The 11856-nt window shown below is 43.9% G+C and overlaps 2 protein-coding genes across 2 annotated transcripts in view; one reads left to right on the top strand and one right to left on the bottom strand.

The window, feature by feature from the left end:
- acad11 (acyl-CoA dehydrogenase family, member 11) overlaps positions 1 to 5384 on the top strand; it is a 51129-nt gene extending 45745 nt beyond the window's left edge. The window contains exons 21-22 of the transcript XR_003797904.1: positions 4048 to 4135; positions 4704 to 5384. The gene's annotated coding sequence lies outside the window, so the exon portion shown is untranslated. The remainder of the gene's footprint in view (positions 1 to 4047; positions 4136 to 4703) is intronic.
- LOC108937078 (uncharacterized) lies at positions 2 to 8405 on the bottom strand. The gene is made up of 7 exons (XM_029254859.1): positions 8259 to 8405; positions 5598 to 5675; positions 3434 to 3511; positions 2925 to 2960; positions 2441 to 2545; positions 2242 to 2352; positions 2 to 832 (listed from the first exon to the last, which is right to left on the bottom strand). Exons 1-7 carry the CDS (start codon positions 8403 to 8405, stop codon positions 530 to 532), a joined length of 858 nt encoding a protein of 285 aa, XP_029110692.1. The 3' UTR covers positions 2 to 529.
- Between the last annotated feature and the right edge of the window lie 3451 nt (positions 8406 to 11856).

Below are 11856 nucleotides of genomic sequence, written 5' to 3'. Positions count from 1 at the left end.
ACATAGACAAAATTTGCTGTTCTCACTCTTTTACCTGATTGCCTCAGAAAACGTTGGGAATTTGTAGGTTGTCCAACATGTCCAACAAACCTCAAGCGGGCTGGTGGAAAGTGGATAATAAATGAAGGCTGAGTTACCTTGTGTGTACAGTGCCAGTGAAAAGGTTGAGTACACTTAGTGCAAACAATTTTTTTCTGTTACTGACAGTGTTTTATATCTAGGTCATTAGTCTGACTTGTCCTCCACTGTCGTCCACCTCTTACACAACTTTTGAGGTGCATTTTGGGTCAGTATCTTGCTGAGGAATGAAGCAGTGCCTAAACTAGCCATAACCCAGATCATGTCTCTGAAGTATACTATGATAGCCATGCTGGTTGCGATAATCATGAATTTGGTAAAGATCCCCCAACCCTGTGATCAGCAAAGCAGCCCCGTACCATCACACTCCCACCACCATACACTCACCCTCTATGTATGTCTTAAAGTCATTTGCTAGTCGGACCCAAATATTTCACTTTGACTCGCTGGGCTATAAGACCGACTTCCACTCCTCAAAAGTCCAGTTTTCTGTTTTTTTTTGGACTGACACGTTGCATTTCCAGCAGATGTACTCAAATATTTGACTGGTTCTGTATGTAACCTTGCCCTGGATCAGGCATTCGAGAAGTGAGGGAAGGAAGCCAGATTCCTGCTGGTTTCCATCGACTTTCACTGCCACTGTTCCCTCGCTCACCTTTAGAGATTCACTTTCACCGAAAGGAGTCCCTGTTCTTGGACGCTTAGGCCTCTTCTCTCTCTTCTCATTGTTCAGCTGCCTCCGAACCCTGGTGACCTAAAGGCCCAACAGGTTTTCAATACGTCATTATATATGATATATTTCTGCATTTTGCCTTCACCTGTAAATATTTTATTTATTAAATATCTATTTATCTGAACCAAAGCTGACATTTTTAGGCTACTGGGTGTCTTTTCACAGCAATTCATTACAAGTCCCCTGCTCAGTGGTACAACAGCTGGACTCTGACCCTGTCTCCTCTCCTACTGCCTGCACCGCATATGAACTGGTGCATCTAATATATGGTCTCATACATCAAGCACCTGGCGGAAGTGATCTTTTTTTTTTCCAGATAATTTGAAGTTCTTGGAGTCTCAACGATGAGGTACAATAGACCTTGAAAAAAGGTTTTATTACTGTCCTGCAAATTTTACCAAGGGTTATCCATAACTGATATACACACTCTTGCAAAGAGCATGTAGATGTGCTGATGTTAATGCCCTTTTTGTCTTCGATGTGTCTTGTCTGCTTGCCTGTGTATCTCTGTTTCGTGGTTTAAATACAGTAGCAAACTTACTTATCCGTATGTTCTTAAAACAAACACTAGTCATTGCCTTCTAGCCTGTGTGTGGGAAATCCCCACATTACAGAGGTGCTTTGTATTCCACAATTACAATATGCGGTGTCACGGTAAAATATGTAAGAATAAAGAGAATACAAAAGACAAATTAATAATATGATCAACATGTAATGAATGATTCAGAGTACAGGTGGTCCTCAAGTTCTGACAGGGTTTGATTCTGATGACCTCAAGATAAGTTGACTTTGTCACATATCCCTTTATACTTTATTATAGCAACCATAAGGACATATAAACCATTAACATGCTCAAATGTTACATTGCATAATAAGGTTTTGTTTTTCTCACTAATTTCATACATTACTATATTTAATTGTTGCACCATTTACACTTTCATTTCTAAATCTGTTTTTTTTTTTTTTTTTTCCCCACTTTTTCTTTTCTGTACCATCAGAATTCTCACATGTTCACCTGCTAGCCATCATAAAAATTAATCTCAGTGGAATCACAAACAAAACATTCTTTATATAAAACGATGTTTTTGTAAATAAAACACAGTCACTGAAAGGCACACTGAGTCAATCAGAAATATGGTGTCCTGCACCCAGCCAATGTTATCGTTCAGCAGATGGAGCGGTTGGTGTTTGACGTTACAATCAGACGTCGGGACTTAAAATAATAAGGTTGACTGGATGGCTGCCATAAGTTCGGGTCATCCTTAGCCACACATGTCATAAGCCAAGAGCTACTTATAACTAATAAAGAGTAAGTGATGATAATAATAAAGTAATATAATGAAAAAGTGAGTGCACTCCATGAGATCTGTCCAACAATTTGGTTCCTGATCTAACAACCGACACCCCTGTCATGTTGCTGTCCGTGTCACCTGTGGTCGGGTGTCTGCATTGTTTGTGAGCAGCGAGAAAGACCCGACTCTAGCTTTGCGTTTGGGCTTCTTCTTGCTTCCTGCTGGCTGGAGTCTCCTCTCCCACTCCGTCTGCAAGAAGAAGGAGCCAATGAGAACAAGGGGTCAAGGGTCACCTGGTTGTTTTGCCCAAAAAGAGACGGGGCGTCGCAGTGCCCACCGGGAACGGATGTTCCGGATGCATGATGATGGCCGCGGCCCCGGAGTGGTGAACTGATTTGAGGGGAGCACTGATCTTCTCCAGCAGCTTCTTCGTGCTGGACGTCTGGAACAGTATGTCAAGATTATGGGCCCATTTCTTTGTTCTTTAGCCTCAAATATGTAGAAATATGCCAATACAAAAAACTGTAAGAATAAAAAAAAATGTACCATTGCGTAGCTACCTGGAAGCTGGGTCATTTACATATTTATTTAGAACACATTGTTAAAACAGTTCAGGTGTTGATTTTACTTCAGTTAAATTTATTTTTGGACAGTGCTCACCCAGTTCTGCACGACAGGACTAAAAACACTTAGCTGAAAAATACAGGACAACGTTCCCCTGAACCAGCAGTTCAGACAGTTGACAGCTGTGGTGTTTAGTGCTGTCACCAGCACTGAGTCAGAGCGAAAACACAGTAATTTTCTGAGAAACTCCAACTTACCGGTGAGGCCTTTAACCATTCTGGATTCCACGTGATCTGTGGAAACAACACACTGTTGATACAGTTGATGACTTTATTCTGGGAGGGTGTCTCACTGACTGAAGGGTAAGCAAAGCTTAGTCAGCCTTATTAAACAGCAGGATCTTGTGGGCAATGAAAGCCCAGCTTTGACCCCCCCAGCCCCATCTGTCCATTTCCAGTATCACAAGGGTTTGCTAAAGGTTTTCTGCAGTTTATTACCTCTGAATAACAGCGAACCTCCTGGGCTACTTAAATTCATCATAATTTTCACCATGGGTACATAAGACTGGTGTGACTAAGATCAGAGTAGATGGGTAACATCTGGGAAATAGTACTATACAGGAAGTACCACTTGAATCCAAGTCTCCACATCCGTTGTGTCTCCAAAGAAGCGGGATGCACCACGACAAACAACTCAACCCAGCATTAACAAGGAGCACACGTAGGAAACAGTCATGTTGTTAATTACAAGCCAAATATGTCCTTACGTTAGACGTGGAAAAGGCTCCTGTCCTCATTGACTTCCTCTTCTTGTTAAAGTCAATCTGTCGCCGTACCCTTGGCATCTGGAAGAGAGTTATCAACAAAGATGAGGAAAGAGGCATCTGATCCTTATTTTAACCCAAAACAAAGACATGTCAACATTTGTATACATTTCATGAAATAATAAACCATTAATGGGTAAAGCAGTAGTAAGAGTTCAAACCAGCAGAGGGGCCCACTTTTGTTTCTTTGAGAAAAGTTCTCAACCTGAATTGCTTGAGATCTAGCAAAAATTTTTCTTGTACATATATTTCCAGCTTTTTATGGAATTTTTCCAAGCCCCACCCCAATGTGGTATTATGTGAAAGCACAGAATGTCCTCAGTAAGGTGCATTAGGACTGCAGCTATGTACTGTCTGAGAAAATACATTTAAAATGTTTGTCCTCTGGAGTTGACAAAAATGCATTACTGGCTCTTAGGAAGTTAAATGTATAAAATGCAGATTATGTGAATTGCTTTAGGTAAATAAATAATACTTAAATATTGTGAGGTCTCACCTGGGTTACTGTGTATCTTTTGAGTCATTTCCACTTAAAAACAGTATTCTATCTCAAATAGAAACAATCCCTGCTGCCTTTTCCCTACCGAGACACCGGATCTTCTCACTGCTGACATGACCTTTTCAGAAGCCTTCAAATCCTTCAAGGTAAAGACATGATTCATCCATAGCTCTATTTCCACACTGAGAAAGAGGATGTGGGGACATAACAGGAGCGACTGCGGAGTTCATTTAAGGCAGAACGGCACATACTCTGTTTTTCCCCAAAGGGTAATAGGGTTTGGAGCCCACGCCCCAGCAGTGCGGTCAGGACCAAATCTCTGGACTACTTCCAAAGGCATTTGGTGGGGAAATTTAAGGCAGCGGGCTATTAAACAGATGAGCAAACAAGATGGATGAACATGAAGGGCCCCTTTAATGATGGGTCTTTATTAACCATTTGCTTATATCTACCAAGCAACAGAGCATGGTAATGACTGTAGCCAGAGGGAGGTGCTGTGATACACAAACACACTTCCTACTGCAGCTTTAGACACCTAAAGCTGCAGATGCTATGTCTGTTGTCTGTGTTCCCATAACGCCTTGGAGCAACAGCCTGCTCTCACCACAGGCATTTAGGTTTCATAGTCCAACAGCAGGCTCTCGACACAATCGTGCCACAGAGATGCAGCTGTTCTAACTTTCTTCTTTTATCTTTCTTTTTTCCTGTTTCCAGAATAACAGCAAGCCAAGGGATGGTCAAGGTTCAGTACTGTTTCTTGAGTGGGCAGAGCACGCTGCTGTCTGCATCCCCACCCTACCCTGCCTGCGGCCATGTCTGGACTCCATCCTGATGGCTGAAAATAACGTCACTCACAAGTCTGGCTTTTGAAGCCTGGGAGCAGACATCTTTGCAGCTGTTTCATGAGCAAATGAATTTGTATAACAGCCCTACTAATGTTTTAATTACTGACAGAGCAGTAGCGCCGAAACCAAAGGATTAGATGAACAAAATACGGTTTTCAGTAAAATTTGTTTCCTCCGTTGTGAAACTCCAGTTCAGTGTTCTTTTTTTTGATACACTGAACCCACATGTTATCAAGTGCAAAAAATGCCTGCAGGTCCTTTACTCATGTGAACATTAATTAATTATTCTTATTTTTAGAAGATAAAACATACAATAATTATAGAAAGTTTGCCCCCAGTGGTTACATGGGTGTATTTAGTGTATGTTCTGTCGGCCTCTGACTATTTGCAATGGGTGAACTGGACATGAAAATGAAGCAGAATGCATATCGTTATAAGTCTCTCATTTCATAAAATACGCTATGTCATTCACTGTCACTGGCAATTTGTATGCAAATGAACCAGCATGCAGACATCCAGTAACCATTTTCAGATACTGATACAGCCTGGGCTCCAAGTGTGACACTGATACAGTATATTAAGAGTAAGTTATTAAATATAAATGTAATATTATAGAAATTACTGTGACTTGATATTAGATTTGTTGGATGTACAGAATATTAGCTTTCCACACAGAGTTATTACACCATTTCCAATAGATAGTGGATGCAAATTAAAGATGGCTGTAAAATGGCCTGCAGCATCGAAAGGTGAGGCTCCTTACCCGTGTCAGCTGTACTCGGCCGGGGAGCAAAATCGGTCGGAACTGCGTCTGTACTGCTGGCAGTGGGGGTACAGCTGGCTGAGAACAAAACATTTTTTTAAATTAACCTCTTTATATGGAATGAGTTTTATTTTGGTCTTGGATACAGACTGCACAGTATGTGGAGACACTGACTGCTGATGAGTACTTAACACATGAGGAGTATCTAAGACACTCCAGCTTCTCTAAACCCTGCTTACACAGGGTAGCAGGTGGTGTAATGGCGAGGACAATCGCCTTGCAATTGAAGGAGCTGGATTCAAAGCCCTGCTCCTGCTGAAATTCTTTCGATCAAAGTACTTACCCTGAACTGATACAGTAAAAACTGCCCTGATGTTTAAATGGGTAAATCACTAAGAAGCTCAGTGTAGAAACTTTACTTTGGAGAAACGCACCAGCTAAATGAACAAAAATACAAAGCAGAATGAAACCAGAGGATTGCAGGTTCAAACCACATGATCGCCAATAATATCCTGAGTGAGTTACTCTGCAAATGGACGAACCCAAAGGTTACATTAGTCACTGTTGAAGTGCCTGGTTGGAAAACAAACAGGCCCCATTAACAGGAATGTACATTAAATGGATGTCAGTGATGTCACGAGGCCGACCCGTATCATTAATGCGGCAAGAACAGAAAACAGAGGGATGGATTAATGCTGAGAGGAAAACAACACCCGCATCTATTAAACAACAAATTCTGTGTTATTTACACATGTAAACAAGGTGAGTGACTAAAGTTGTATTTCCGGTTGCGTCACAGCAGTAGGTGAACTGCTCCCGTTTCCTTCGGCCACATCCAGAGCTTTTGCACCTTTTCCATTCTTAGTTCCAGAACAGCTTCACACTCTGCTCTCAAACCTCATTCCATGTCCTGGTGGGGGGGGCTGCTCCCTTTACACTTGAAGGACTCAAGATCCAATCCCACCTGCTACTATAGTACCCTTCATCAAGGTACTTACCCTGAACTGATACAGTAAAAATAAGCAGGCTACGTAAATGGGTAAATCACAGTCAGTAGCTTAACATTGTTCAGCTGTTTCGGAGAAAAGTATGAGCTAAACAAATAATATGTAAATAACTGTATGCACATAACCCAGTCAAGCCAAATGTCCGTCAGCCCAAGTCACCATCTCACAACCCTCTTTTGCATTGGCTGTGTAAGTTTCTTGTTAGAACGTCTGCGCAAAACATCTGGTGTAAGAACTTTGGCTGAAAGTGAGAATCTCTAATCCCATATGGGGTCAGAGACAGGGAGGCTGTATAGCCCAAAATCAGGGGGCACTCTGATGGTAGAACCCCTCCTCTCCAAGACCGCAAACAAAAATAAGAACTTTTAGTAACCCTCAGAAATATGTCTTTAGGAAAAGTAGAGGAAACTGGACCTTGTGGCCAAAATAATGTAAACACACGTCTCACACACACACACACACACACACACACACACACACACGGAAGAAAAGAACAGAGTCCTGGACCGGTCCCCGGCCCTGGTGGGCTTCTAACTGCAGAGCATGCTGGGACAATGCTGACCTCGGAGCCGCCGCGGCGCACCACCACCACTGCATCCTCTTCAATTATGCGCGGCGGCAGCCAAGTTCCGAGGTCAGCGGCACCGGGGATGGAGCAGGGCCCGGTCTCTGCTTGGGTCCTTCAAAATGCCTCCCGGGTAGAACGGTGGCTTTGGGGCCTCACAGCGGCCGCAACCCTTCGCTCGCCCTCCGATTAGCCGAGGCCATCCCAAAAGAAGGTCTGAGGTTTGAACCTCTAAAAAGTGCACAAGCTGCTGAGGGGCCCTTTAAGGAAAGTGTCTATAAAGCAAATTGAGGGGATGAAGCTACGGCTCTGACCAGGGAAAAATGGAGCCCATTTAAAGTAGTGCAGCGGGTGCCATGGGAACCACAGTGCACTTGAGTATCCTTCATCCAACCAAATGCAGCAGGGAGCGCAAGAACAATATTTATTTTTATCGTGACATTTTACAGTTCAACTCTCACTTGTGAAAAGTGAGGGACAATGCCATGCCTCTATCTATTGTTAGTCATTCCCTTTGAAAATATACATTTCATACATTCTTATGGCTACAGGTAGGTTGGAATATGTTCAAACCCCACTCCTGCTACAGTAACTTTGATAAAAGATATTTAGCCGAAAGTGATATTGTAAAAATTACCTGACTGTATGAACCAGTAATGTTTGTAAAGTTGATTATCTAATATCTGGCATGCCGGTTGTAACTAAATCAAGGTTAATACTGCTTTAGACTATCTTTAACGATGACGTTAATGGAAAATTGCTGAAATGCTTTATAAAATTAATAATATAATAATTTAAAGCATCCGCTTGTGGAGTGGTCTTAGTGTGGCAGCGCGACTGAGGTAATGGTCTGTGAGGCGGGAACTTGAGAGAGCGGACATGTTCGAGGAATACTTGTACAGCATGCCATGCGGAGAAACAGTGACTGAAAGGCTTGAATGAAAACGTCTTCAAGTAACCCCCCCCCCCAAAAAAACGAACAAAACAAAAAAAAAAACACACAAACACACACAAGAAAACAAACGAACAACACCACGGCACGAGACGTAGCCGCAGAGCACGCGCCACCTGAGCACAGGTGGCCCTTACCCGCGCGCGGCTGGCCGAGGAGTCCACACACGCGCGCCCGCCGCCTCGCGACGTGTCCCCAGCGCCCGCGCAGTCCGGCTTGTCCAGGGCGCCCGCGAGCAGCCCGCCGTGCAGGCAGAGCAGAAACACCAGGACGGTCCCTTCCATGGCCACGCAGTGCGAGCCGCCCCGCCGCAGCTCCCTTATATACGCGCCGCGGTAATGAGGAGCAGATGGAGGAGGCACAGGATGCCAGCCCTGTCCGGACCCGCAGCGACGGCGGCCCAGGAGCGGCGGGCCAAGGCGCTGCGGCGCTCGCAAACATGTCAGACATTCGTCCGATGGCTTCAAGCCAAACCGGCCCCCGCGCCCGAGACCCGGGGTGCGTTTCGCCCTAGTCACGGGCCGCAGCTGGAGGTAAAAGTGCGAAGGCTGCGGTTCTTTTATTACTGTTCGTACCGAACACTCGCGCGACGGGTATGAAGCATCGCTGCTATACGGAATTTACCAGCCATCCTCAAAAAACTGCAGCACGCGCTTATATCTTTCATTCTTTGTGTACATTTTGTAACACCTCAGCTGCGCTTATTGGCCTCGGACCGGCTGTGACGGCGGGTCCAGATGTGGGCTTCAGATGTGTGGGTTCCAGGCCCGCAGAGAGTAACAAAACCACTACTGTGAAGTAATAATAATAATAAGAATAATAATAATAGCAGCTCCTCTTCAGCAGCTGCTCCAGCTGGCGAGAGGACGCAGTGGGAACCTCAGCAACTCGTGTTGCTTCACGCGCAGCGGCACGCGGCGAAGACGCGTCTCGCGTCCATTTCGCGCCAATTTCTCACACCAGTTGGCCAGTGACGCGCAGTCGGTATTACTGTTAGCTTTTAATGAGTCGCCTTCTAAATGATTAAAACTCACAGATGACAGGACTGTGAGGGGCTCAACTCCTAATTAACGAGGTTGTTTAAGGTTGCCCTCGTGCAGCTTTGAAAATATACACAAATGTTCACAAATGTGGGCCTGTTATGTAACCAGGCCACACATTTTCAGAGAAAACACAGTCATCAGTGTATGTTTGCAGGGTCTTTTCCTTTTAAGTAAATATTCTTCTTATTATTTAACATGGCAGTTTATTATATAACTTCTGTTTATTGTGAAATAGGTCAATTATTGTTACTTGAATTAACTCACTTTTTATAGTCTTGACAATTTCTCAGTTCCAATATATTTGCAGCTGTAATATTACAGTTACAATGACTGAAAACTTCAGTATCCAAGCCCAGATTGTTCAAGTCCCACCTCCTGCATTGCCCTTGATCGTGGTACTTATCCCACATCTACAGGTTAAAAGTCAGCCAGTGTTAAAGATGGGTAAGTTAAGAGTTTTATCAATGTAGTGTAAGTCATTTTGGAGAAAAAAGTGAAAGGGAAGTAAATGCAATCATGTAGAATAACTTGTGTTTATGGGGCATCGCTGAGCTGAAAGGCGGCGGGAGATTAAATGGGATGAACAGTAATAAATGGGCACTGGAAAGGGAGAGGTGGGGTAACGGGTGGAAAGTGTGAGCCTCGACTCGCCTCGCTGTGTGAAGGTGCCCTTTGTACTGGCGTTGGCTCTCGCCCCAGCGCTCCTGCAGGGTTTACAGGATCTCCAGCAGTAACTGGAAACGCTTCGGCACAGTTTTGGACACCGACCCAGCTCCTCGGGCCAAGGGCTTCCGCAGGGAAGTGTGTCTGAGACGCTGTCAAAACACACATATAACAGTGTCTCCCAGCCCCAGAGGTGACAAGCCAAACATATGGCGTCCACTTGAATAGACTCCACCCTAAATGTGATCTATGATACCGGGATATTATACGCTGTGATAACTTCACATGTTGCAGCACATCACGGACAGAAAGATGAACGCGCGGGTCAAGCAGTGGGTACGGGAGTGCTCAGCAGTATCTCCTTTCGAATCCCACTTCCTGCCGCAGTACCTTTGATCGAAGTACTTAACCTGAATTTATACAGTAAAAATAACCCTGTTGTATAAATGTATAACTTTTAGTAAATCTGTAGTGTTGTAAGTGACCTCCAACAAAGGTGCTGGCTAAATTAAGGTTAATAATACGGATGTTATATAGCAACAGAGACTATTACTGTGATTTTACTTATGATTTGAAGACACTGGCATGACCACAGCAGTGGTTAGAGACGTGGGGATAATTTTGTTCTGCTTTATTCTCTTCCGTTGGTGTAAAGGTGGTTGTATTATTTGCTGAGGTGAGTGCAAACAGAGGAAAATTACAGTTCCTCCCCACGTCTGCATGTGCCCTGGGACCAAAAAATAGAGCAGTGCAATAACTGTATGGAAGTGAAGGCTGATACTGGCAAAAGGAAGCTGTTTGTAAACACATTCATGCTGATGCTTTTCAGCCAGGCGTTTTTGGTCAGGATCATCAGTTGTTCTCATCTCAGCAGAGGTAGGTGCCATGCTGTACTCATACATTCACTACTCTAGAACTGTGGGGGAAATACTCTAAAAAGCAGATATTTTACAGTTGTTTCATATAACATTAATAGGGGCCGGAAAAATGCTCCTTATATTACAGTAATGTATAGCAACGCTATTCTTTTCACAATTATGGAAAATGCTGTCAATGTTGACCAAGCGTGGGGGGTGAGGTGGTGCAGTGGGTTGGACCAGGTCCTGCTCTTTGGTGGGTCTGGGGTTCGAATCCCGCTTGGGGTGCCTTGTGACGGACTGGCATCCTCCCTGGGGTGTGTCCCCTCCCCCTCCGGCCCTACACCCTGTGTTGCCGGGTAGGCTCTAGTTCCGCACGACCCTGTCTGGGACAAGCGGTTCAGGAAGTGTGTGTGTGTGTGTGTGTGTGTGTGTGTGTGTGTGTGTGTGTGTGTGTGTGTGTGTGTGTGTGTGTTGACCAAGCACTGCTTATCTTTCCCAGTTTAGTGCTAAACTTCATTTTCAATCAGTACCCAAAAACCATTAATACTAAAAACTAAATACCAAAACCATTTTCCAATATTTATGATTACATTTGTGGTGAAGATGTGTGTTTAGGATGCTGTGTGCACATCATGGCAGCACAGTGAGCTGAACGCAGTAGTAGGAGGAGGTGACAACAAGCATCTTTAATAATGATGCAAAGCAATAATGTTCAAAATTAATTTAAAAACACATTTTTCTTTCTTGTTGCTTTGGATTTTAAGTTAAAATGCATACCTCTCTGAGTTTGGTAAAAGATCAGTGTGGATAAAGTGTTTTATAGGGAAAAATGGCCACAAAAAGAGTAAGAAATGGGAGCATCTGTACCATGTTGTTTCTTACGATCCATATTTTGTTGATGTGAACATATCACCTATCCCAGTTTCCTTTTCCTTTCTCAGAAACAGTAATAAATAAACTGTTTCTACTGTTAGCGTTCATCTCTCGGCTCAAGTTCTGTTTACCCTGTTTGGCAACGGAGGGTCTGTGTGAACGCTGGTAAGACTCTGCGCTTGTGACCCTTGTCATAACTGAAATCCATCTCCCCATTGGGAATTGCAGAGGCAGACATGGCAAACTTACGCTTCAATGCAGTTTTTCCAGAGAAGAGCATCGCTGGACACACCTAC

This window comes from Scleropages formosus, chromosome 9, assembly GCF_900964775.1.
Source record: "Scleropages formosus chromosome 9, fSclFor1.1, whole genome shotgun sequence".
In the NCBI taxonomy this organism is placed as follows: domain Eukaryota; kingdom Metazoa; phylum Chordata; class Actinopteri; order Osteoglossiformes; family Osteoglossidae; genus Scleropages; species Scleropages formosus.
Note: the sequence above shows the minus strand (reverse complement) of the source record. Positions and strands in the feature narration are given on the sequence as shown.